The 27719-nt window shown below is 37.0% G+C and overlaps 2 protein-coding genes across 7 annotated transcripts; both read left to right on the forward strand.

Annotated features, from left to right (window-relative positions):
- Nucleotides 1–495: 495 nt before the first annotated feature.
- Nucleotides 496–26868, forward strand: LOC127164480 (bile acid-CoA:amino acid N-acyltransferase). 6 transcript variants are annotated; one of them, XM_051108449.1, is made up of 12 exons: nt 17511–17737; nt 21335–21416; nt 21519–21675; nt 21986–22085; nt 22190–22380; nt 22530–22693; nt 23148–23267; nt 23369–23451; nt 25168–25258; nt 25360–25440; nt 26150–26291; nt 26419–26868. In XM_051108449.1, the coding sequence occupies exons 3-12, from the start codon at nt 21561–21563 to the stop codon at nt 26532–26534; spliced, it is 1203 nt and encodes a 400-aa protein (XP_050964406.1). In that variant the 5' UTR covers nt 17511–17737; nt 21335–21416; nt 21519–21560; the 3' UTR covers nt 26535–26868. The 6 variants fall into 6 exon arrangements, with proteins under 6 accessions (XP_050964405.1, XP_050964406.1, XP_050964403.1 ...); XM_051108448.1 differs by lacking the exons at nt 17511–17737; nt 21335–21416 and adding an exon at nt 496–511 and having other exon boundaries at nt 21473–21675; XM_051108446.1 differs by lacking the exon at nt 21335–21416 and having other exon boundaries at nt 21473–21675.
- Nucleotides 2110–9449, forward strand: LOC127163837 (acyl-coenzyme A amino acid N-acyltransferase 1-like). The gene is made up of 13 exons (XM_051107304.1): nt 2110–2119; nt 3444–3535; nt 4313–4357; nt 4460–4616; nt 5040–5139; nt 5254–5444; nt 5561–5724; nt 6094–6213; nt 6316–6398; nt 8391–8481; nt 8587–8667; nt 9078–9219; nt 9346–9449. The coding sequence occupies exons 1-13, from the start codon at nt 2110–2112 to the stop codon at nt 9447–9449; spliced, it is 1380 nt and encodes a 459-aa protein (XP_050963261.1).
- Nucleotides 26869–27719: the final 851 nt, after the last annotated feature.

Here is a 27719-nt window from a genome sequence, read left to right on the forward strand (position 1 = left end):
CTAGGCCATACAATATTTAAGTTGCATTGCTGTCTATGCATGGTCAGAAAGCTCTCAGAATTCATCAAATGTTAATTTGTGATTTTTCTGGTCATTAGTAATTGGCTAATAACAATCCTGCCCTGTTAACAGCTGAAATGTTGACAGTGTTTGTAAGCACATGGTTATGTTTGTCCTGCCATGCACTCTCATGTCTAAGTAATGTGTAATGTTACCAGGGGTGTTTTGCCAGTAAGCCTTGCCTCAGTTATGGTGCCGCCTATCCTGCATTTTCCCCTATTTTCACCTTCTGGGCATTTTTCATCCTTAATTAAAAGCCCATCAAATTCTGCTCCTGAGTCATTGCCTTCTCATTGCCTAGACTTGACAACTGTGATGTGACAAGTAAACTACAAATATATTTAACTATGTATTATTTTACTGCAGCTTTTTTAAAATTTAAACTTCAGTATATGGTACCTTTGAGAATGTTAAAACAAATAAACTCGGTGAGCAACCTGATTTCCTTAAGGTAAGTCATTTGAGTCATACAATGCATGTTTATTCTTATTTGAATGCTTTACTTAAGGGTTCTTCTACTTTGATGCATGTTTGGTGAATTTTTGGATCGAATATGATCTAATCACATTTAGACATTACTAGTGTAAACTGCATCCAAAGCATTTTGTGATAGGTTTACTCAAACCACATTAGGAGATGGCATTTGATACTTCATGTTGATATTAAATCATAATTATGCCTTTTTGGATAATAAGAGCCCTTTCTTAATTAACCAGCAATCTAGCCCTATTACCAAGATCAAAAGATACTGTACACATTTTCTCCCTTTTAAAAACGATTTTTCCAGTCAACACCAGTCTGAAAATCCACATGACTTATCTGGCAACAAAAGGTCTTTTCTGCACTCTAAACTTGAAAGTCAGTTTACCAGCAATGCTGTAATTGCTGCAACCATGCCTATACCACAAAACCTAATCTCGTCTTCCTCCTTGTCCTCCTCCTCCAATCATTCTGGTACAATTACTTGTGCCTATCCACATTACTTGAACAGGAAAGGCTATTGTGGACACAGTAGCGAGTTACAATATGAAATCCATGAAAAATTATGAAAACTGCTTACCTCACTTGAAAAACCGCAGCCTTGGACTTTGAGACTTTTGTATCTGGCAACTGGAGAAACAGAAGTTCCTGTTGGATGGATACATCAGCAATTAGCCTCCATTATCATTCATTTACCTTACCTATTGCTGTCCTTTCTTCCAAAGTCCTTGCTTATTCAGTAGTCTTGGGTTTGGACTTCGTCTGCTTTAGTGGCATGCAATTCACTCCCCCCCACCCCACCCTTGCGACCTTGGGTTACAAGTCTGACTCTCTAACCATTAGGCCACAGCTGCCTCTAGGCCTGCTGTAGACCTATGGGAAGAACAACTTAAGGACCCTAAGGACCGCATACAGAACATTTGTTCACAAGACTTTGCTACAAAATAATTTGAAAATCATCCTGCCCACATATTCACAGAAAACAATATATTGATTTAACTTTTGTAAGACATGATTCGTGTTAGAAAGGCCGTATGTGAGGAAGTGGCAGTGGCTTTGAATATTTAGTGATTCAATGAAATGACACATATTTCAAAATGTTTCACTTGACTTTTTACATGTAGTCAAGGATTATAGTTTGGGAAATGTCTAACTGGTAAAATGTGTACAAGTTATGTCAAAACAACACAATAGCAATGTCGCGATTTAGCTCAAAGGGAAATGTATATAAATAATTACCATTAATTATGATTAATTACAATTATTTATATCAGCTGCCAGTAGTAACTGTAGCAGAATTAATTTTCCATCAACTAATCTGTTCGCCCAGCGAACATTCAGTATAATTTTTATATCAACTTTAAGAAATGATATTTTCTCGGCCACAGAAAATAACTTTCTTAAAGTACCATTGCATTAGAGCATGTAGCTTGAATCGGAATCGTAAAGGGACATTAATTTGCAAGGCAGAATCAGAATCAACACTCATGTAATTTGTGCACAAGAGTTTTATTAACGAAGGACTAACACATAACTAATCTAAACAAACAAACATGAAATCACTTATACATGGGGGAAGGTCAGTGAGAAGCAGTTAGAGAGACAAGGAAATGAAGCTATGAAAAGACTCCGTTAACCACCTGAGTGAAACCATCAGTGCTGTCTACAGCTTATACTAAACCTCTGTTTTGTTTAGTTAAATGTACGATACTCGCATTGCCTTGGTCGTTGAACAAGTGTCCGAATGCAGTCTCGGGTGAAAGTCTTGATGGTTGGAGCAGTGGTGGTTTTGGAATCGTGATCACGTTCTTCTGGGTCCGAAGAGTGATGAACTTCAAAGATGTTCTGATTCGATGGTGATTGGAAGTTTCTTCCCATGTGAAAAGTGAAGAAAAGCCAAGAGCTGAGAGGGACCCAGCTAAAGTCCTGTGATCTTTGGGGAATGGAAAGACAAGGCCACAAGGCCTGGCGCACGCTTAGGGAAGTCCTGAAGAGTTCTAGCTCATCCTCCTCATCCTTGTAGGTTCTAAAAGAACCTCTGGCTGACTGAGGCGAGTCATGAAGATGAATTCCAGAGTTGAGTGAAAATGTCTGGCTCTTTGTGGTCGAGAGCCACAGCTCTATAGGTTGGGGCCTGTCGGGCCCGTTGGGCAAGCCCTGTGCCGGCTCAGGCTCCCTGTGGGTTCCTCCACACGGGCAGCAATCGGAAGAAGAAGAGAGTGAAGAGAGAGAGGCGATCAATCGTTTGATGTCTTTAAGCTCTCTGGAGGCTGTGCCTCCAGGAGGTCTACGAACCAATGGTAACGTTCACCTTTGGAGGGAAAGTTTACGACTCTTTGTCTGTGAGCATGGTATTCTGCATATGTAATTCGATTGGGTGTTGATGCAAAAACTACTAAGCTTTCTTAAAACACTAATACGTTGCATAGGTATCAACATCTAATTTACACCATCTTTTAGATCATCAAAATACAAATTCAAAGAGACCAAACATGGCATAGGTGGGTTATACGACTAGTCATCTATCATAACGCATGCATACAACAGTAGAAAGACAAATACAAATACAACAGACAAAATTAAAATACAATGCAGTAATACTGTACACAATGACCTGGGCTATGTGTGGTAGGAAGGTCAAAGAAAGGTTTGTCTGTGAATGAATAGGAAAGAGTCTATTTCTATAGGCATTGTGTCTTCCCTATGGGCAAATATAGCATGGGCAAATGTGCATTCCTCTGGGCAATAAAACCTCTTATCAGATGGTTGTCCTGGCAACTGAGCCCTTTTGGGGTGTTAGTTGCTTTGGGGGGCTGTCTCCAGAGCTCCAGCATATAGCTGGCTTGTTGGGTTTAAAGACTATTTGTTAAATGTAACAATTAATATATGTCTGATTGGTCCAGATGCTACAACAACTAATGCAAGTAATCTTACTCATCAGGATGATATCCTCCGCTGGATCAAGCTGGGCGTCACATCGCATTCTTCTTCTGAGGTAAATTCTGTCTCATTCCTCTCAGCACGTCTTCTTCCAGAAACAAAAAGTAGCCGGGAAGAACTTGAATCTTCAGGTTTGTTTGCGGAGATGATTTGGGCATTTACGTATCCGTGCGTCTCACATGGATGTTTAAAATTTGAAAAGAGCCGCATATGAGCATGATCACATGATCACAGATAATGAGTTTAGATGGGAAAAACTGGAGCTCGTGTTGGTTTCATACGGATTGCTTTATCAGAGAATATTTGTTTTCGACATGCCTTCATTTAAAATCAGACATTTCAAGCTTTATATATATTTATCAATTTTGTGAGGCAAGTATTTGCTGAGATTCAGGTTGTTTTATTTACATGTCTGTGAAGAGAGGTGACAGAGACCGAGATGGCAGAAAGCACCCTGTTTATTTTCTTTATTTTACAAAGGCACATTGTTTTTGCTGCGAGCGGGACTCAAACAGGCGTTTCCGGCATGGGAGACGGGCAAGCTAACAAGGACAGCAGACTATAATCTCAGTGGTTAGTGCACCTTTTGAGATCAGGGAAGTGAGATTTACCTGCACAACTCTTACTATCTGGCCTCTGTTACACCAACTGAATCCGATCTTGAATCTTGAAAGCGTTACTTACAGCAGATTTAATATATTTTCATTTCTCTATATAACTTTTTAAAGTAGAGAAATGTGATGGGCAGAATATGTGGCTTGGTCTGTAGTGAGATTTTTTTTTTTTTTTTCACAATAACAGGTATTTGGACACTTTGAAAAAGATGTCTTAGGCCTGGGATGCATATTCCTTTGAAACATTACTGGAATGCTTGAAGGTAAGGCATAAGTAAATTTCAGATTGATGTTATTTTCACATGTGTTCTTTGTGTAGGGCTGTGAACACCCAGAAGAGGACATGCCCTTTGCTCTCTGTTCAGCCCATTCGAGGACTGGTGGATGAGAAGTTTCAGATTATCGTAATGAATTTACCACCAAATCAAAAGGTGACGCTACATTCACTACATCAGTCAGAAGACAAGGACTTCTGGGAGGCATTTGGACACTATATCAGTGATGAACATGGATCAGTGACAGGTGTGTAGTACAGTCTAATGCAGGCCTGTCCAAACTTGGTCCTGGAGGGTCAATGTCCTGCAGAGTTAGGCTCCTACTCGAATATGCCAAGTAAGACCCTCATTGGTTCAGGTGTGTTTAATTGGATTTGAAGCTCAACTCTGCAGAACAGTGGATTCTGGTGGTTATTAGGACCAAGTGGAGTGAGATCAAGAGAAATGTGAGCATTACAGTACTCTAGTACTAAAATGACAAGAGCTTGGATGAGGAGCTCCACAATGTGTTCTGACATGAAAGGTCTGGTTTTCTAATTTTATAAAGCACTAGAAGGTCCACTTCCATTGCTGGCACATATCTACACAGAGAGTTAACAATGATCCAGACATCAAATGAAGCATTGTTACAAGTTTGTGATATAGACATACTCTGTCATATATAATTTAGGGGATAAAGATGAAAGTTTTGGAGGAACTTATGAAGGCATAGAGCCAATGGGGTTGATGTGGAGCATGAGACCCATAGCGGGAAGTCGACATGGACTAAGGTAACTTACTACAAAAATACAAAGAATTGCGATGGTGTAAATCCAGGATTCATTTTTTATGTAAAGAGTTTGGAAGTCACTTTTTTTCATCTAACTACTGTATTTTTATGGCAGGTTACATAAGAGGGACATTTTCACACCTGTGGCAGTTCAAATTTCAGTATACAGTGGGCATCTATTTCATGGCTTCAGCCAGCAAACACCTCCGGTAACCAGTGTCATTGAGCGCTGGTACATAGCACCGGGTGTGAAGAGGGTGAGCATCAAGGAGAAAGAAGTACGAGGAACATTATTTCTGCCTCCAGGTACACACACCCATTAGATTAGGTTACCTATTATATTTCAAATTAGTTTTCAATTACATTTTGTGTCAAAGAAGTCCTTTAATATTGCTTTGTAAATTGCTTGCCATGTATTTTAGGCCCTGGACCATACCCGGGAGTGTTGGACCTATGGGGAACAGGTGGTGGTTTGGTTGAGTACCGTTCTGCCCTGCTCGCATCCCATGGCTTTGCATCCATGGCACTTGAGTTTTTAACTCCAGAAAATCTAAGATTGGAAGACATTGATGCCTCCTACTTTGAGGTAATTCAGAACATTTGGTTTAATAATGTGAACCATCCTTCTCATGACATTTGATGTAATTTGGCACTGTAGTTCCAGAGGAACTATTTCAGCACCCACTCAGATTTCTGGGCCATAAAAGCAAATGTGATAACATATGGATTTAGTTTACTACAAAGTTAAGGCTCAATGCTGACTCCAAATTCTGTGTGAAGATTGCCAAAACACACTGTGGTCACACATTGGACCTAGAACAAATCCCAAACTTTTACCCAAAACACAAAATCCATTGGGTTTGAGTGCATGCAAACCTGGACTGGTTGTGCTGTAAGATCACAGTATAACCTTTACAGATGTGTGTTAATGTTTATGTTTACATGTTTCTTGTAGAAAGCATACCATATCCTGAAGAGTCATCCAGCGGTACAGTGGGATCAATTGGCTGTGCTTGGGCAAAGCTTGGGAAGTGTCATTACACTCAGTATGGTGGCCTACGCCAGAGTCATTAAGGTTTTTTTTGGACTAAACCCATGTATCTACATTTGAAATGGAGATTTAATTTTAAATTCAGATATTACATTTTATATTTTGGTGTGTCTTTTTAGTGTGTAGCCCCAGTGTTGTGTGTGCATTAGCGGAAGTCATCTGATGCCTTTTGATAAATCCCTCTCAGAATTCTTTGAGAAGATAGAAAAGTAAGACAGGTTACAATTACTCAGAAAATATGTAATTGTGTTGTAAATAAATGCAAATTTCATAATTTTTAATGCACACCCTGTGTGAAAAATGGCATATACAGGTAAAGTATGTTTTAAAGCATGGCAGCTGGTTTGAGCTTGCTTGAGTTGGTCTGTAGCTGGTTTAAGGTATTAGTTAGTCCTTAGCTGGTCATGAGCTGGTCCTATGCGACTAGCTCCTGCTCAGGACCAGCTCATAACCAACTGAGGACCAGCTTAAAGGAGAAGTTCACTTCCAGAACACAAATTGACAGATAATGTACTCACCCCTCGTCATCCAAAATGTTCATGTCTTTCTTTCTTCAGCTATAAAGAAATTATGTTTTTTTAAGGAAAACATTTCAGCATTTTTCTCCATATAATTGACTGCCTGGTGCCCCGATTTTGAACTTCCAAAATGCAGTTTAAATGCGGCTTCAAATGATCCCAGATGCAGTTGTAAATGACCCCAGCTGAGAAAGAAGGGTCTTATCTAGTGAAACGATCGGTTATTGTCATAAAAATAATACAATTTATATACTTTTTTAATGTCAAATGCTCGTCTTGTCTTACTCTGCCTGAACTGTTTTTTTCCGGGTCATGACAGTTAGGGTATGTCGAAAAATTCCCATCTCATGTTCTCCCTCAACTTCAAAATCGTCTTATATCGCTGTTTTACCTTTTTTGTTAACGGTGTTTGATCTTCTTTGCATGTTCACTTTGCAAAGACTGGGTTGGTACTTCTGCAGTGATGTAGGATGATTTCTAAATGATTTTTGAAGTTGAGGGAGAAAATACGATTGGAGTTTTTCAACATACCATAACTGTCTTGAGGCAGAATACACAGAGTTCAGGGAGAGCAAGACAAGACAATGTTTGAGATTTAAAAGTATTTAAATTGTGTGTGTGTGTGTTTTTTTTTTTTTTTGTGAAAATAAAAATCGTTTCGCTAGATAAGACCCTTCTTCCTTGGCTGGGGTTGTTTACAACTGCATCTGGCGTCGTTTGAAGCCACATTTAAACTGCGTTTTGGAAGTTCAAAATTGGGGCACCATAGCAGACCATTATATGGAGAAAAATCCTGAAATGTTTAACTCAAAAAACATAATTTCTTTACGGCTGAAGAAAAAAAGACACAAACATCTTGGATAGCAAGGGAGTGAGTACATTATCTGTAAATTTTTGTTCTGCAAGTGAACTTCTCCTTTAAACCGGCTCAAATCAGCTTTCATGCTTCAAAATATACTTAACCAGCAACAGGGCAGTGTGGCCCCACAGGCATTTGAGCACTTAAGTCATACTTAAAAATGTAAATCAACATATTAAACAAATTTACATGTCATTCATAGCACTAAATTGAGGAATTTATTTGCAGAATGCATTTCCGTCTCCCATTATTCGCATTAACCTCAAGCAAACGCAAAAACCTTTTATGACAATTAAGGGATTTTACAAAAAACTGCTGTTTCCATCACTCGTTTCTGATGCAATACTTCAAAATGTGCATTAAAAACAGGGTGATGGAAATCACAGTTCTTGTGAGCTGGCCTCCATTACAATTAGAATGAGGTTAAGAACATACTACTGTGGATCATACATGCTATGAATTAGGTGGAAAGTTCATAAAGTTTTCCTGTGTGTAAAAATCTCAATAATCCATGGAGTTATTAGTGAAAGAGACCAACTGTTCTAGTGACAACAGGTGTAGTAAATCAACATGTGATGACATATTCAACATTTCACATTCATTATTTACTTTTTTTAAATTAATGGCAGTATGTTTAGATATTTATCAAATACATTTACGTTCATAAATTAAGTGTGGCTTAAGTGTCTAAATATATTATGTGGATACTGAATGATAAAACGGTGATTTTTTTTTTTTAAACTATTAAACAACACCAATACTGAGAAAATCTGTCCATTGTAAATATTTTACTAATTGTAAGAATTAAAAAATGTTAATTCCAGACATGCAGATAAGCTATATGTGAATGAGGACAACCAGGTTATCTGCAGAGATCTCATCTTATCACTTCCCTGCCAAATTCTCAAAGTTGATGTGAGTTTATATTAACTCAGATTTCCTTGTCTGTTTTGGCTTGTTTTTATCTATTTGTAATCATTTGTAATTCCTGTAATGCCAGTCATTTTTAAATGCACACAGGTTGGGGGAATAAAGTGTCCACTTCTGTTGGTGAATGGTGATGATGATCAGATGGTTCCTTCAGTGGAATCGGCTGAAGATGTGAGTTAAATCTTTTTCAGTTCTGTCACATTAAGCTTATTACAAAACATTACTGTCTACTGTGACATAAAACACAGCAAACTTCAAAACTTCATTAAAGTTTGCATGAAATCAAAACATTACCCTATTTTTTTTTTGTTAGCGTACATTATTAGTTTTGTGGTGAACACTTCATCAGTTAATCCAAGTGGGAAAAAATATTTCGGTTTTGTAATTTTTAATCAGAATTTGCTCACTCCAACCATCAGTTTGCTTTGAGCTAAGTATATCCAGAGGGGAACTGCCCCACTGGTGTGGCCTGGTTTCTCCCAAAGTTTTTTCTCCATTATCCAACAACCAAAGGAAGTTTTGTCGATATTAGATATTGGATTTGATGATTTGGATATTAACTACTGACCATTTCAATTCAGATGGAGATGATGATGGAGAAAGCAGGAAATCGGCACTTGTTGGAAATCCTGACGTATCCTGATGCGGGTCATCTGATTGAGCCTCCATACTCGCCTCACTTCTGTGCAACTAACTTTGACCAACAGTGGACAAAGGAGAGAAGTATGAAAGCATGATCCGCTGTCTTATTTAATCTTGTTGTTTATAAGCCTACACAATGTCAAATCTAATTTTATGTTTAGACTTTGTGTTTTGCATGTGAACGTATGTTGTTAATTGTTGCTGCAGTTGTTATGCTATGGGGTGGACAGACTAAACCGCACGCATACGCACAAGAGGACGCATGGAAGAAGATATTAGCATTTCTGAGGCAGCACCTTTCAGCAATGTAGCTTCATTTACATGTAACAGTTTTCAGTCTCTAAGTTGTTTTTAAATGATGCATTGATGCCATGTTTACGGTACTGTTTCCATATCACCAAATATGTAATCTATGTAATCTAATTGTTAAAACCCATAATGAAAATAACTGCATATGAATTTGATTATCTAACATCAACCAGTTGTTTTAGTCTTTCATTTATAAAATGTTTTTAATTTGTTAAATCAATATTTTTTAAACTATAAGTTGTCATAATGATGGGGTATCATTTTAATGGGGTATAAAAGTAATTTAATATGTGTGTTTGCATGAGTCAATTTGCGTGTTTTCCACTTCACTGTATGTTTCTTAATGTTCACTTATAATGTTGATAAAGTATATATATCAAGTTAATATATAGAGAGAGTTCTCTGGATTCCCTGAATCTTTTGACAATATTATGAATGGTATTTGGTGAAAGACCTACATTTTGTGTGAAATTTGGCACAAACGCTGATAGCACACATACATCAGAGACGTCTATTTGACATCTGCATTTACATCGGTAGACATCGGATATTGAATAGACATCTATTAGATGTCTTTAAGATGTTTATAATTTGGAATGTATGTAAAACTGACATCTTACAGATGTCTGTCAGATTATTTGTACACAACAGATGCTTTCCAGATCAAGTGATATTTAACAGACATCTTGTGTGTGCTATGATCCACCTTTTGCTTGCAAAGCTCATTTTATACCCAAACATGACATCCTCACCTATTCACCAATTTGCCTGCTTACTGTGAACAGTTTCAAATTGATTCAGTTTGGATATTCTACAACCTTTTCACTTTTATTTTATTGCAGGCATACATTTTTTTATATATTTACAAAATACTGTACATTGTTGGTCAGTAAAAACTTGGGAAATCTTTTCTTTGTACTTTTGCAAATTAAAAAAAGTTAAAGAGAATTAACAAATCACAAATTTGTGATTTTATTTCATTTTACAAAACATTACCAGTTTTAAAAAATGTATAATACATTTGGAAATTAATTATTAGTCATTAATAAACGCCTTTATAAAGTCTTTACAAAACACTTTAAAAGTCTTTTACACACACTTTTCGGGTGACAACATTAAATTAACAAGGCATGTTCAATAACCCAAATGTTCATTGCAGTTTAAATGTTCTGGACTACATGTTTGTGCTTTGTAGTATTTTAGAGCTCTTAGGTAGGATTGTACAACAGTAGACTCTGTATAACTTTCTAATAATGTAAAATGTAATGTTGAGCTGCAGCCATGTTCATCTGCACCTGAACATTCTATTACTATTATGATGTCATACCCTGGAACACAGTAGAATGTTGTTGTAGCCTTTAGTTCCTGTGTACAACTAGGATGAACAAAGTCTTCCCATGAAGGTAAATCTCTACAGGAATGCAAGAAATAGTTACTAACTTATGTTTAAATTAAACACACAAGGATATTTTCCATTTATGTTAGTGTAAAATCAGAATGTGTTTTATTTGAATACACTGTAAAATTAATGTATTTCTGATACTGGTCTTTTATGTTTCTTTCTATGCTTGACACTCTTCATCTGCATGCCAATGTTTGAGGCCTTACCATGGTAAATGTGAGTCAGGTGACAACGTTAAATGAACAAGGTATGTTCAGTAACTCAAATGTTTATTACAGTATAAAATCAGAATGTTTTTATTTGTATAGACCATAAAATCTATGAATTTCTGATACTGGTCTTGTATATTTCTTTCTGTGCGTAACTCTGTTCATCTACATGCCACTGTTTGAGCCCTTACCATGGTAAGTGTGGGTCAGGTGACAACATTAAACGAACAAGGTATGTTCAATAACTCAAATGTTTAGTATAAAATCAGAAAGTTTTTTATTTCTATACACCATAAAATCTATGTATTTCTGATACTGGTCTTATATGTTACTTTCTATGCATAAAACTCTTCATCTACATGCAATGTTTGAGCCCTTACCGTGGTAAATGTGGGTCAGGTGACAACATTAAATGAACAAGGTATGTTCAGTAACTCAGATGTTTATTACAGTATAAAATCGGAAAGTTTTTTATTTGTATACACCATAAAATCTATGTATTTCTGATACTGGTCTTCTGTGTTTCTTTCTATGCATAACTCTCTTCATCTACATGCCAGTGTTTGAGCCCTTACCATGGTAAAGGTGGGTCAGGTGACGATGTTAAATGAACAAGGTATGTACAGTAACTCAAATGTTTATTACAGTATAAAATCAGTGTTTTTTATTTGTATACACCGTAAATCTATGGTTTTTTTTCCGATACTGGTCTTATATGTTACTTTCTGTGTGTTAAACTCTTCATCTACATGTAATGTTTGAACCCTTACTGTGGTAAATGTGGGTCAGGTGACAACATATAATTAACAAGGCATGTTCAGTAACTCAAATGTTTATTACAGTATAAAATCTGAAAGTTTTTTATTTGTATACACCATAAAATCTATATTTCTGATACTGGTCTTGTGTGTTTCTTTCTATGCGTAAAACTCTTCATCTACATGCCACTGTTTGAACCCTTACCATGGTAAATGTGGGACAGGTGACAGGATTAAATTAACAAGGTATGTTCAATAACTCAAATATTTATTACAGTGTAAAATCAGAAAGTTTTTTATTTGTATACACCATAAAATATTTCTGATACTGGTCTTGTGTGTTTCTTTTTATCCTTGACACTCTTCATCTGCATGCAATGTTTGAGCCCTTACCATGGTAAATGTGGGTCAGGTGACAATGTTAAATGAACAAGGTATGTTCAGTAACTCAAATGTTTATTAAAGTATAAAATTGTAAAGTTTTTATTTGTATACACCATAAAATCTATGTATTTCTGATACTGGTCTTATATGTTTATTTCTATGCGTAACTCTCTTCATCTGCATGCCATTGTTGGAGGCCATACCATGGTAAATGTGGGTCAGGTGACAACATTTAATTAACAAGGTATGTTCAGTAACTCAAATGTTTATTACAATATAAAATCAGAATGTTTTTTATTTGTATACACCATAAAATATTTCTGATACTCAAGGCCGGTTCTACGCAGGGGCAAGAGGGGGCAGTGCCCCCTCAAATAAATGTCTTGCCCCCTCAAATCAAAATTTTGAAAACTTGAGAAAGCACATGTTAATATACTCACAAAATGAATATATTACAAGTTGACAAAATGATCTGCGGTAGCGGAAAAATCCGCCGAAAAAGGGACACTACACAATACGGTATTAGATTTTCCTCATGTCTCTGTCCCTCCGCTGTGTGTATTCATTCACAGGCTGCAGCGCACGCACACACGCGCACACACACACACTCCCCCCCCCTGAGCCCTCGGTAAACATCCAATCACCATCCATATGCAAATTAGTCAAGAAGCAGGCTAACGTAGTGTTGTGTCGGATTTCAGCGCGGTCACCGAGTGGAAAGACTTTGAAGAAGCTGCAGCGTTTTTATAAAAAAAAAAAATATATAATACGATCTGTTCTATAGCCCATCTGCTTTTACTTCGTTTTTTTTTTTTTATTATTATTCATAAGACAACCTTTCAGTTTTGTAAATATTCTAGTTATAGTGTTAAGTCTTACTTTAGGTTAAACGTTTTTGAGAATTAGACCACCCAGCTAAGATAAATGTTATGTCGTTGATTGATAAAATCTGGATTAAGGATATTTTATTCTATTTTATTTAATTTTTATTTTTCAGTTTCCCCCCTGAGGGATTGCCACCTTATTGTGGTCAGGGGGTTTGCGTGCCTCAGTGACCTTAAGAGCTATACCAGCAGGAGCTTAGTCTTCAAGTGGGACACCCAAGTTGGACAGGTCTGAAGGTAGAGGCCTGACAAAGTGCAATCCACTTCTCCAGGCTTTGGACACAGCTAACAACACAATTCAGCAAGGAAAATACTGTTACTATAAGCACAGGGAAAAAAACAGTGCTCGAACATGATGTGTACACATGATGCCCCCTTCACATTTCTGACTGCCCCCCCATATGTGCCTGTCTAGAACCGGCCCTGCTGATACTGGTCTTGTGTGTTTCTTTTTATGCGTAAAACTCTTCATCTACATGCAATGTTTGAGCCCTTACCGTGGTAAATGTGGGTCAGGTGACAACATTAAATGAACAAGGTATGTTCAGTAACTCAAATGTTTATTAAAGTATAAAATCGGAAAGTTTTTTATTTGTATACACCATAAAATCTATGTATTTCTGATACTGGTCTTATATGTTTATTTTTATGCATAACTCTCTTCATCTACATGCCATTGTTGGAGGCCATACCATGGTAAATATGGGTCAGGTGACAACATTTATTTAACAAGGTAAGATCAGTAACTCAAATGTTTATTGCAGTATAAAATCAGAATGTTTTTATTTGTATACACCATAAAATCTATGTATTTCTGATACTGGTCTTATATGTTTATTTTTATGCATAACTCTCTTCATCTACATGCCATTGTTGGAGGCCATACCATGGTAAATATGGGTCAGGTGACAACATTTATTTAACAAGGTAAGATCAGTAACTCAAATGTTTATTGCAGTATAAAATCAGAATGTTTTTATTTGTATACACCATAAAATCTATGTATTTCTGATACTGGTCTTATATGTTTCTTTCTATGCATAACTCTCTTCATCTACATGCCACTCTTTGAGGCCTTACCATGGTAAATGTGGGTCAGGTGACAACGTTAAATGAACAAGGTATGTTCAGTAACTCAAATGTTTATTAAAGTATAAAATCGGAAAGTTTTTTATTTGTATACACCATAAAATCTATGTATTTCTGATACTGGTCTTATATGTTTATTTTTATGCATAACTCTCTTCATCTACATGCCATTGTTGGAGGCCATACCATGGTAAATATGGGTCAGGTGACAACATTTATTTAACAAGGTAAGATCAGTAACTCAAATGTTTATTGCAGTATAAAATCAGAATGTTTTTATTTGTATACACCATAAAATCTATGTATTTCTGATACTGGTCTTATATGTTTCTTTCTATGCATAACTCTCTTCATCTACATGCCACTCTTTGAGGCCTTACCATGGTAAATGTGGGTCAGGTGACAACGTTAAATGAACAAGGTATGTTCAATAACCCAAATATTTATTACAGTATAAAATCAGAATGTTTTTTATTTGTATACACTATAAAATCTATGTATTTCTGATACTGGTCTTCTATGTTTCTTTCTATGCGTAACTCTCTTCATCTACGTGCCATTGTTGGAGGTCATACCATGGTAAATATGGGTCAGGTGACAACATTTATTTAACAAGGTAAGATCGGTAACTCAAATGTTTATTACAGTATAAAATCAGAATGTTTTTATTTGTATACACCATAAAATATATGTATTTCTGATACTGGTCTTATATGTTACTTTCTATGCGTAAAACTCATCTACATGTAATGTTTGAGCCCTTACCATGGTAAATGTGGGTCAGGTGACAGGATTAAATTAGCAAGGTATGTTCAGTAACTCAAATGTTTATTACAGTATAAAATCGGAAAGTTTTTTATTTGTATACACCATAAAATCTATGTATTTCTGATATTGATTTTGTGTGTTTCTTTTTGTGTTTCTTCCTTTGCTTATCTTCATTCACTGTTTGAGCCGATACGCGCCAGCTGTTGTGAACACTCTCAGGACAGCTGGACATTGCGGTAGATCAGAGGTAAAAAGTTATATAAATACTGTTAAGTTTCTTGCACAAACCGATTGTTTCATGTCTTAACAACTTAATGTATCGTCACGAGCCTCACGGTTTAATTTGGGTTTGTGTATGTTTTTTTTTTGACTCTCAAAGCCATGGATCCCATTGACTGCCATTATATGACTGACAGACTACAGTGGTTTGAGTTAAAAATCTTTGTTTGTGTTCTACTGAAGAAACAAAGTCACCTACATCTTGGATGTCCTGGGGTAAGCAGATTTTTGATGAACTATCCCTTTAATGCATTAACACAGTTAAATCCAAAGACCAATTAATATTCTAGGCTATATATTATACTGGAATGCATACATACTCACACCTCACACACATTCCAATTTTTTAATGATTTTTCCAAAGTTCTACACAAAAATGGCCTCATTTTACAGAGGTTTTATGTTCTCATTCAAAAAACACAAACACATCATATAATTAACTCTAGTGTGACAGTGTGAACTCAAATAACACATAATTATCCATAAGCATTCAGTAGCAAAACTGATGACACACCAGTCTTTTTTTTTTTTTTTTTTTTTTTTATTTTGTTTTTTTACCCATGTTTTTGCAGAACTGAGTATGAAAGACAACTACCTGAGGGAGGTAGAGAAAGTGTTTTGCCAGAAGACCAAGAAATTACTTTAGTACTCTATACAGTAATGAAATTTGGCCAACTTATTTATGTATAATCAACAGTATGCTATATTATGTTACATACCTATTTCATATTTAGTTATTTTGTTTTTGAACTTTACTTCTCTTGTAAAATCATCTACTTCATCACTTACAAGTGTAATGAAAATTAATGTTTCATAAAGCTTATTGTTGTATTTTATTCTTTCTGCATTTTTCATTTATGTTGTAGACTAAGACATTAGCTGTCCCAAATCCCAATAAGAGGTTTTTGTTACAGACTTTATTTTTCTTTTTCAATACACGCATTCTTCGAGGACTTACAGACTTGGTTTTCCTGTCTCCACTATAACGGCAAGCATGAATAAACTTGCATTTAGAGAACCTGCATATTTCATTGAAATTATAGTATATAAGTCTATTAGTCATTGCAGTAATCTTTTTTTCAGCATCCTCTTCTGGTGATCGGCCAGACAATGTAGTTTGTTTAGCGGATCTTGGGCATAGACAGGGAGTATGCAAAAATGAGCCGCATAAAAAGCAAGACAAGCTTCAACAGCTGGTCTGCTTATCAAAGCCAAGTCTACAACAGACCAGTCCAATCTTTGACTGAATCATTGAAAATACGTGGCAGATTTTGCAGAGGAAGATTTATGGCGCTTATAAAAAAAGATTCAGCCGTAGCTCATAGCGAAGCCTGATATAATAAATCAGCATTAAACTCAAGCATAGATGAACAATTTGACAAGCCTTTGGTCATTATCTTTCAACAGTACAGATATGTCTCCACAGTCTACGTTTATCTTGATCCTCTGTGCACTGAAGAATTTTAACCAAACTAACATCATTAACTACAAACAAAAATTGCAGTAGCTAGTGGAAAAAGGGGAGTTCTGGTGGCAGGAGCTGGGAGAGCCATTGCTAGAGACCTGCATGGTAACAAATGATTTGATAAGACCAGCAACATCTGGTGTTGGGGAAGGGATGACTTGTGGTGATTAAGGAGAAGGGTCAGTTTTTCCATTGTCTGGAGAGTTGGATGCTCTAGAGGGCTACCATCACAGGATCCTCAGTACACTGAAGTTGGGAGGTGTTGCCAGGTCTCTCTGTACTTCTCCTCTTCGTAACAGGTGTATTGGTAGGAATGGGAACACCGCTTCTTTTTAGCAGTGGCCTTCCTGTCACCGGAATGGTGTTGGAGTGTTTGAATCTAAGAATTTTTGAAGACTTTTTCCAAGACGTAACCGAAAAGTTCCTTTTGATTAATACCAAGCGGCAACCTCTCGGTCTCTCTCTTGGAACCAACACGGTTTCTCGACTGGATGCTGGAGACTGGCTCCAAAAGGGAGTCAATCCCACAGACTCCCCATGTTAAACTGCCCACCTTTACAGCAGCAATAAATATGTTTACAAGTACAAAAAGTGGTTCTGATCTTTTGAATTTTTTTAAAGCCTTAAAGTTCTGCATAATTAAGGGTGTGGCCACTTGAGTGGCAGGTGGATTGCCGCTGCTGTCACCACTGTCACGCTAGGCCGGCGTGGTTTCAGCAACCAGCTCCACCCACGTCCCACCTCTTTGCCAATTTTCAATTATCCTTGAGTGAAAGCCAGCTCCCGCCCACTATGAGCTTAAAAATGCTCTTCGGAAACCTACGGGTGACATCACGGACACTACGTCCATGTTTTTTTACAGACTATGATTAATCCCAGGAGGTGCCTGAATATTATGGCTATGCAGAGACATGGGAATTTTTTCACAGGGCCATTCTGCAGTAGCTGTTTTATTGGCTAGATGCAAACTTCTGCAAACAGAGACTGGACCATGATCCAGGTCAATATTTTCTTTAGCGTTACCCAAGAAGAGCTGTTCTTCATCAGGCATGGTGAGTGACAGACTAATGTTGCAATGCATTGCAATTCATAATTTATGAGTGTTATCTAGTGCTTTGTGTACACCTAAGCAATAGAAGAGAGGCTGAATGAATGTAAATACATAGTGTTGAACTAACGCGATGCTTGATTGTTGTTAAATGGCAGATGGGAATGTAAAGTAAGTACTGCAAAGTCAAATATCAGTGGTGGTGATTGGTTGTTTCCTTTACCACATACATAATAGAGGATGGCAGAGTGGGGAGAGCTCTGGTTCTGGGAGAGCACACATCTCAGGTAGAGACAGTATAAGAAAAAGTATGACAAGGGTAATGAGTCCATGAGTCCAAGTCTAAACCAAACAATGCATGAGTCTGGGGTGTATGCTCTGTGTCTGTGGAGCATTACGGCTCTGACGCGCCGCACAGAAAATACAAAATAAAAACTCAGAAAATCCTGTCAATTTCAAAACACACTGCAGAAAAGGCTTATCTTACTTTTGTCTTGTTTCTAGTGAAAATATCTAACAATTGTTAAATTAAGATGCATTTACTAGATAAGCAAAATGACATAAGATATTTAGTCATGTTTTCTGGCGAAAAAACCTAAAGTGCAAACTACTATAAAGGCATATGAAATTACTTCTTTTCCCCAGTTTGAGAGCTGCCACTTTGGAAGTATTACACCAGTTATGTGGCACAGTTGATCATGTATATACAGTAAAAGAGTAAGCTGAGGTGTATTATAGGTTAAGCCGGGAGGTTTATCTTCATAAAAAATACAGAGACGCTTCTATACAGTACATGATACATAATATGATGTATTATGTGCAATCGTTTCTTTATTTTAGAGGATAGCGATTTTCTGGTCATTGGTAATAGACTCATGACAGTCCTGCCTTGTTAACTGCTGAACCTTTGACCGTGTTTGTGAGCACATGCTTTTCACCTGAAAATTGTGATGTGTGGCAAGTCAGCTACAACAGTATGCAACTGTGTTATTTCACTGCAGCATTTTTCAGTTCTAAACTTCAGAATATGCTACATTTGAGAATATTAAAACAAATAAACTCTGTGAGCAACCTGATTTCCTTAAGGTAAGTCATTTGACTTCTTACATACATATATGTATAATTTACTCTTTAACATAACTTTCTGGTGCAGGTAAACTCACTCAATACTACCAAAGCTTAACTCATAAAATGCATGTTTATTCTTATTTGAGGGTTTTTCCTTAAAGGAGAAGTCCACTTCCAAAACAAAGATTTACATATAATGTATTCACCCCCTTGTCATCAAGATGTTCATGTCTTTCTTTCTTCAGTCGTAAAGAAATTAAGTTTTTTGAGGAAAACATTTCTGAATTTTTCTATATGGAGAAAAATGCTGAAATGTTTTCCTTACAAAAACAATTTCTTTACGACCGAAGAAAGAAAGACATGAACATCTTGGATGACAAGGGGGTGAGTACATTATATGTGAATCTTTGTTTTGGAACTGGACTTCTCCTTTAAGGGTTTTGGCATGTAGTATAGACATTACATGTGTAAACTGCAACCAACACATTTAGTGATAGGATTACTTATTTAATTATCATTAAATCATAACTATGCCTTTTTAGATAATAAGAGCCTTATTTTTAACTAACCAGCAATTGTAGCCCCAGTGCCAACAACAAAAAATACTGTACACATTTTCTTCTCCTTTTTAAAAACTGTTGGATTGGTATTTTCCAGGAGTCTTACTTAAGTGTTATTTTGGTACGATTTAAATTGAATATTTGTACTTTTAAAATGTAGGCTGGAAAAAAATCTTTTCACTGTATTTTGTACTTTTTGCACTGTCACAATTCAGGCCTCTGTGGCTCTCTCCGATCACCACCGGAGGGCACCATCACCTGAGTATTAATAATTTCAGACTCAATTTCCCATAACCCTGTGCCTAGGACTGATTATCTGCAAAGCTGACCCATATTACCTGGACTATTTAAGCAGCTCTTAGGCTCATTGTGAAGTCTTGTTTTGCTGTGGCTCATATTTCTGAGTGTTCTTGCCTGTGTTTGGTTTTCTGTGTATGATCTTGGACTGTTTTGTTTTGTGTGATTCTCTGCCGCCTGCCTTTATGACCCTGACTGTTTGAATTATTCTCTACCAACACTGTTTGTTGCTTGCCCTAAACCATCTGCCTGTTCTGTGATAATGCTATTGTCTTGCCTTCACTCTCAGAAAAAAGGTACAGTTCTGTCGCTGGGGCGGTACCCTAAGGTACACAAGTGAAAGGGTACATCTTTGTACCTAACCTATCCAGTAAGGTACATATTAGTACCTTAAAGGTACATTTAAGTACTTTGAAAGTACATATTGGTACCTCCCCTGGTGAAAAAAAACAGCATATGCTGGTAGGTATGACCAGCTAAGGATCAGCAAAAAAACAACTAAGGACCAGCTTAAACCAGCATCAAAACCTACCTACCAGCATATGCTGTTTTTTTCAACAGGGTTAAAGGTACATATTAGTATTTTACAAATACATATTTGTACCTTTTCACTTGTACCTTAGGGTACTGCCCCAGCGATAGAACTGTACCTTTTCTTCTGACAGTGTTGGATACCCTGATGCTGTTGATTGAACCTTGCCTGTAGTACTCTGACAATTTGTTAACATGGATTTCAGCTCAGCTGACTTCTTGTTACACAGCACTTTATTTGATAACATTTTTGTTCAGTGTCCCTCCGAGGTCGTTCTTCCAATGTAGATATTATGGAGGGATTATAAATTATGTTAGAGTAAAAATTATATTGAGGTTCGTTGAATTTGTAATCAAATTAATTACATTGTATGCTGATTAATCAGTTCTTCAATACATCCTCTCCAGGTTTGATTCTGTCTTTGTAAAGTTGCTTAAAATAAAGCTACCTAGTTGGAGATAACATCAAGTTGGATTTGTTTGGTATTGCCAGCCCAAAACCAAGATTCTCCAACACACTTTGTGATGAAGGCCTCCGATTGTATGGACATTTTGTGTTTGTAGTCTAATAGCTATTGCAGTGTTAAGTGGGGTAGAGTAATTCTATTCAGACTCAGACCATTGTTTAAGTGTCCTGAAGCTTGCGGCATTCATGGTAAACCCTCCATTGCTAGTCAACTTGCTTCAAGCGGAATTTAAACCGGTGTTTCCAGGATGGGAGATGGGCAAGCTAACAAGGACGCTGAAGACTGCAGCCTCTAGTGCAGGCATGGGCAAACTCGGTTCTGGAGGCCCGGTGTCTCAGCAGAGTTTATCTTCAACCCTGATCAAACACACCTCAACAAGCTAATCAGTGTCTTCAGGATTACTAGAAGGCAGACAAGTGAGTTTTATCAGGGTTGGAGCTAAACTATGCTGGGACACCAGCCCTCCAGTGTCGAGTTTGCCCATGCCTGCTCTAGTGTCAGTCGTTAGTGTACCTCTTGAGATCAGGGAAGTGAGGTTTACCTGCACAACTCTTTCTATCTGGCCTCTGTTACACCAATTGAATCCAATCTTGAATCTTGAAAGCAATGCTTACAGCAGATTTAATATAGAGTTTCATTTCTCTATATAACTCTGAAATAGAGAAATGTGTTGGGCAGGACATGTGGCTTGGTGTTGGGGAGGGCACGTGGCTAGGTCTACGATCCATATTCCTTTGAAACATTACTGGAAATCTTTAAGGTAAGGCATAAGTAAATTTCAGATTGATGTTATTTTTGCATGTATTCTCTGTGTAGGACTGTGAGCACTCAGAAGAGGACATGCCCTTTGCTTTCTGTGCAGCCCATTCGAGGACTGGTGGATGAGAAGTTTCAGATTGACGTAATGAATTTACCACCAAATCAAAAGGTCACGTTACATTCACTACATCAGTCAGAAGACAAGGACTTCTGGGAGGCATTTGGACACTATGTCAGTGATAAACATGGATCAGTGAGAGGTGTGTAGAACAGTCTACTGTAGGAGTGTCCAAACTTGACCCTGGAGCGTCACTGTCCTGCGGAGGTTAGCTCCATCTTGCCTTATCACACCAGCCTGGAAGTTTAAGCCCTTGATTAGCTGGTTCAGGTGTGTTTAATTGGGGTTGGAGCTGAACTCTGCAGGACACTGCAGCCCACTTCCATGGGCTGGAAATATCTACACAAAGTATATTTCTATAGTGTGGACAATGATGCAGACATCAAATGAACCATTGTTACAATTTACATGAAGTTGTTGATATAGACATACTCTTGTCATGTATAATTTAGGGGTTAAAGATGAAAGTTTTGGAGGTACTTATGAAGGTATAGAGCCAATGGGGTTGATATGGAGCATGAGGCCCATACCAGGAAGTCAACATGGACTAAGGTAACTTAGACTATAAAAATGTGATGGTGTAAATTCAGGTTTCAATTTTTATGTGAGGAGTTTGGAAGTCACTTTTGTCACCTAACTATTGAACTTTATGCCAGGTTACGTAAGAGGGACATTTTCATACCTATGGTAGTTCACATTTCTGTATACAGTGGGCATCTATCTCAAGGCTTCAGCCAGCAAACACCACTGGCAACCAGTGTCATTGAGCGCTGGTACATAGCACCGGGTGTGAAGAGGGTGAGCATCAAGGAGAAAGAAATACGAGGAACATTATTCCTGCCTCCAGGTACACACACCCATTAGATTTCTAATCTCTCACAATCATCCTACATTGATTCATATTCCCTGATTTCCCAGGGGGTGGATTTTCATTACATTTTGTGTCAAAGAAGTCCTGTAAAATTGCTGTGTAAATGACTTGCCATGTGTTTTTAGGCACCGGACCATACCCAGGAGTGCTGGACCTGTGGGGATCAGGTGGTAGTTTGATTGAGTATCGATCTTCCCTGCTCGCATCTCATGGCTTTGCATCTATGGTACTTGAATATTTAACTCCAAATAATCTGAGACTGGAAGACACTGATGCCTCCTACTTTGAGGTAATTCAGAGCATTTGGTTTAATCATGTAAACCATCATTTGATGTAATTTGGCATTGTAATTACCTGCCTGTAGTTCCAGAGGAACTATTTCAGCACCCACTCAGATTTCTGGGACATAAAAGCAAATGTTATAACATAAGGATTTGTTTTCCCATATTTTCACACTGCAGAGTTAAGGCTCACTGCTGACTTTACATTCTGTGTAAAGATTATCAAAGCTGGCTCATAAGTGAAAAGGAAAAGAGATCACACACTGGACGAATGCTCAAAAAAGCTTTAACTAAAAAGAAAACAAAACCTTGTCCCTTAGTGGTAGAAAAAATCCCAAACCTTTACCCAAAACAGAGAATCTGTTTGGTTTAAGTGCATGCAAACCTGGACCTGGACCATGCTGTGAGATCAGTGTATAACCTTTACAGATGTGCATGTTAATGTTTACATGTTTCTTGTAGAAAGCATACCAGATACTGCAGAGTCATCCAATGGTACAGAAGGATCGTTTGGCTGTGCTTGGGACAAGCCTGGGAGGTATTATTACACTCAGTATGGTGGCCTCCTCCAAAGTCATTAAGGTTTCCTTGAACTAAACCTATGAATCTACATTTTAAATTCAGATGGAATTTTAAAAACAGATATTACATTTCATATTTTGGTGTGTCTTTTTATTGTGTAGCCCCAGTGTTGTGTGTGCATTAGCGGAGGTCATCTGATGCATTTTGATAAATCCCTCTCAGAATTCTATGCGAAGATGGAAAAGTAAGACATAGAAATCATGAGAACATAGAAAACCCAGCTCAAACTAGCTGCCATGCTTTAAAACATACCTAACAAGCAACAGTTTGTATGCTCCCATAGGCATTTAAGCACTTAAGTCATACTTAAAAATGTTAATATCAAACTAATTTACATGCATTGTCTCATGCATTTTGTCAAGTAGCTCTGCCTGTCATTTGGGTTTTATAGAATCACATTCATAAATGCTATTCCATTTCATGCCTCCTGACTGCCACTGAAAAAAAACCCTATGGATACCATGATAGTCAGTTATGACCGGATACCATCATACACATACCATTGTCAGTGGGAGAGATGTACAGCAATTAGAAAAGAAACTGCCCAAGAACTGTTACCACTTCTAAGTGAGAGCTATGGACTTTGGGCCGGTACTCGGTGTGTTTCCACCACAGGAACCAGGATCTAAATAAAGTTCTGGGTAAACATTTGCCCAGGGTAGTACTTTTTCAAAGGTCCGGAACTTTCGGGGGGTGGGTCTAGGGTGCTGAACATGCTGATTGGTTGTTCATGCAGCATTGTATTTCAACCACCATATATTTGCATCAATTTTTTTTTACAGTTTTATTGTTATTGTGTCATAAAATGTAAAAGTACTTCAGGCGAGAAAGTAGTTTTTTAAAACTCAAATATGCGATTTATTTATAAAGACAGCGCCTATTTGAAAATGTGTTTAGCCGATTTCGGAGAGGTGAGCTCTTGTATCCTGACGAGAGCAGCCTCAACTCTGCTAGTCCTTCAGACATTTGCCACTGGCTCTGATGTCTCTGTAGTGGTTAAACATAAGATATAATTCATTTTGGGTAAATCTAACCGGTAATCTTTGGTCTTTATTCTATTAATCTATTAATATGTTAAAATGAAAATGAAAAGAGGCAGTATTGTTTGATATAATATTTTGTTGCATTGTAATATATGTACATTCCCTGAACTACATTTCTGCAGATTAATATGTTTAAATGAAAATGAAAAGAGGCAGTGGTGTTTGATATCATATTTCTTCTTATTTAAATACAGTGAGGAAAATTGCAGTAGCCAAGGAGAGCTGACTGAAGTTATCAAGTACACTGCTGTTTGCAGAATTACCAGACTTGCGTCGTCCCGTCCATGGAAGTTTACACTACTGAGTCAAACCTTACGGTTAAGGTTATATCATCACCTATTGGTTTGACACCCCTGGCCTCTGTGTTTTTAAGCAAACTGCCAACAACAACAGGCAAATGGTTGCTTATTTACTCCAAATTAATAAACATTATGTAACCCCTCCAGTTCTATTTGACCTGTTCTGGGGTGCATTTCCCAAAAGCAGCTGTGTCTTCTGTGTGTATAAATCTCAGTAATACACACAGTCTTTAGTGAAAGAGACTAGCTGTTCTAGTAACAACAACATCAACATGTGATGACATAATTTCACAACCAGAGAGTGTCACAAAAAGTGTTTTTCTGCGTATGGTCAGTTGTGTAAACTTTTTTTTAACTTAATAAACTAATGGCAGTATTGTTAGACATTTATCAAATACATTTACATTCATAAATTAAGTGTGACTTAAGTGTCTAAATACACTATGTGGACACTGAATGATTAGTAGTTTTAACTACTAAACAACAGCAATTCTGAGTAAATCTGTCCGTTGTGAAAATATTTATCAGTGGTAAGATTTTACAAAATGTTAATTCCAGAAATGCAGATAAGCTACGTGTGAATGAGTACAACCAGGTTATCTACCGCGATCTGATCTTCTCAGTTTCCCGTCAAAGTTTCAAAGTTGATGTAAGTTTATATTATCACAGATTTTGTCTGTTTTGGTCTGTTTTGCCTTGTTTTTAATAATTTATTTTCTTGTAATGCCATTCGTTTTTAAATGCACATAGGTTGGGAGAATAAAGTGTCCACTTTTGTTGGTGAATGGTGATGATGATCAAATGGTTCCTGCAGTAGAAACTGCTGAAGATGTGAGTAATATATTTTTCAGTTCTGTCACATTAAGCTTATTACAAAATATTACTGTCTACTGTGACATAAAACACAGCAAACTTCAAAACTTCATTAAAGTCTCCACGAAATCAAACTTTACCCTATTTACTTTGTTAGCATACATTGAAAGTCTTGTGGTAAACATTTCATCAGTTTAAGTTAATCCAGCAGGGAAAAAATGTTTTCATATGGATTCATAAATTCTGCCCTGATTGTGTTGCCTGGTTTCTCCCAAAGTCTCCATTATCCAACATCAAATTGAGTTTTTATTTGTTGCCATGGTTGTCTTTGACTTGCCATGGTTGTCTTTGACTAAAACCTTACAGATTTAATACCTTTGCATAAATCCAGCACCCTTTGCATACACAGAAAGGCATTCAACTGAAGTGATAAATATTATGGCAAATCTCTGTTGGATTGTTAAGATTTTATCCATATGCATCGTTAGGCACAACGTCTTACACCAAGCAATGTAGTTCTAATATCAGAATGGTTGCCAAGAGAAACAGACAAAGCAACACACAATAGCTTTAAACGCAGCTTAACCAAATATAATCAAGCAAAGGACTTCTGTTTTATAAATGTATTAAAAAAGCTACAGTTGAAAAAAAAATGGAATATATTTTCACCAACGATTCAAATGTTAAGGCATGATTTGGATATTGACTATTGACCTTTTAAATCCAGATGGAGATGATGATGGTAAAAGCAGGAAATCGGCACTTGTTGAAAATCCTGACGTATACTGATGCAGGTCATCTGATTGAACCTCCATACTCACCTCACTTCCGTGCAACTAACTTTTACCAACCGTGGACAAAGAAGAGAGGTATGATGATCTACTGTCTCATTTCATATCATTTATAAGCCTACACAATGTCAATTCTAACTTTATGTTTAGACTTTATTTGTGATTGTGTTTTGCACTTGAATGTGTGTTGTTGTTGTTCCTATAGTTGTCATGCTATGGGGTGGACAGACTAAATCACACGCATACGCACAAGAGGATGCATGGAAGAAGATATTAGCATTTCTGTGGCAGCACCTTTCAGCACCGGTGGCTTCATTTTAAGTGTCACCCATTTATTAAATGTAACAGTTTTCAGTCTAAGTTGTTCTCAAATGATGCACTAATTATGTGTTTATGGTACTGTTTCCATATCACCAAATATTTAATCTATCTAAGACCTCAACAACTATTTGTTAAAACTGATAATGAAAATAACTGCATATGAATTTGATGATCTATTAATTGCATCTGATTATGGATTAATTGCACAGAAAACATCCACCAGTTTTTTAAGTTTTTCAAATATAAACTAGTGGGGTTTTTTTTAATTTGTTAAATCAATATTTTTAAAACTTTGCGTTGTCTCTGTCACAATAAAAATGATTTCATATGTTAAGGATTTTTATGCGATAAGTGATGGAATGTGTCACGGTGGTTTGCGGTACACTACACAGCAAATACTCCAGTGTGAAATGAGCTCTCCTGGGAGTATACGTGATGATTGACCATTACTGATTGACCGAGTGATGATTGACCATTACTGAAGATGCCTGATCACAATCACCATAAACAGAAATTACAATTTAAGTCACCATTATGGTGATCAGTGTTTATCAGGCTCTTTAGTATTAAGGGATTTTTAATACTTTTTAATATTTGATTTTATTTGGCTGTTATGTGTGTAGAATTAATGTATTCTGGATGTACCGTATTCTCCATGCTGTCATTGTCACATGACTTGCTGGGCATGCCTCCCTGGAAGTTATATCATCGGCCTGAAAGGCACCATGGTTGAGCAGAGGCACGCGGGAGGATCATTTCCTTTTATTCACTAGCATTAAAACATGCATGGTTTCGTTTTATTAAATAAATGTGTATTAACAGCTTTTTTCTTTTTAACATTTGCTCAAGTTAAAGAAGTTGCTACCATGAACATCATGCTGTTTATTTCTCTCAATATGCATACTTTTATAGCATTAAAATTAGTATTGTTTCGTTTTGTTAACTACATGTGTATTTAACAAAAGGTCTAAGATTTAAGCTTCATCTTATGAATCTTCCAGTGATGGTCATTTTTTTAAATTTATTGTTAGGAGTAATGTAAATAAAAAACAAAGTCAGTATCTTCAATATGAAATATGAGCCACGGCTGCACCCACTGAGAAAACCTCATGAATGTGCTTGACTAAACAATGTCCCTCAGGGCTTTCGTCCAAAAGTGTGCACATGTGGATTAATGTTTTATGA

This window comes from Labeo rohita, chromosome 4 (assembly GCF_022985175.1).
Source record: "Labeo rohita strain BAU-BD-2019 chromosome 4, IGBB_LRoh.1.0, whole genome shotgun sequence".
NCBI classification, from domain to species: domain Eukaryota; kingdom Metazoa; phylum Chordata; class Actinopteri; order Cypriniformes; family Cyprinidae; genus Labeo; species Labeo rohita.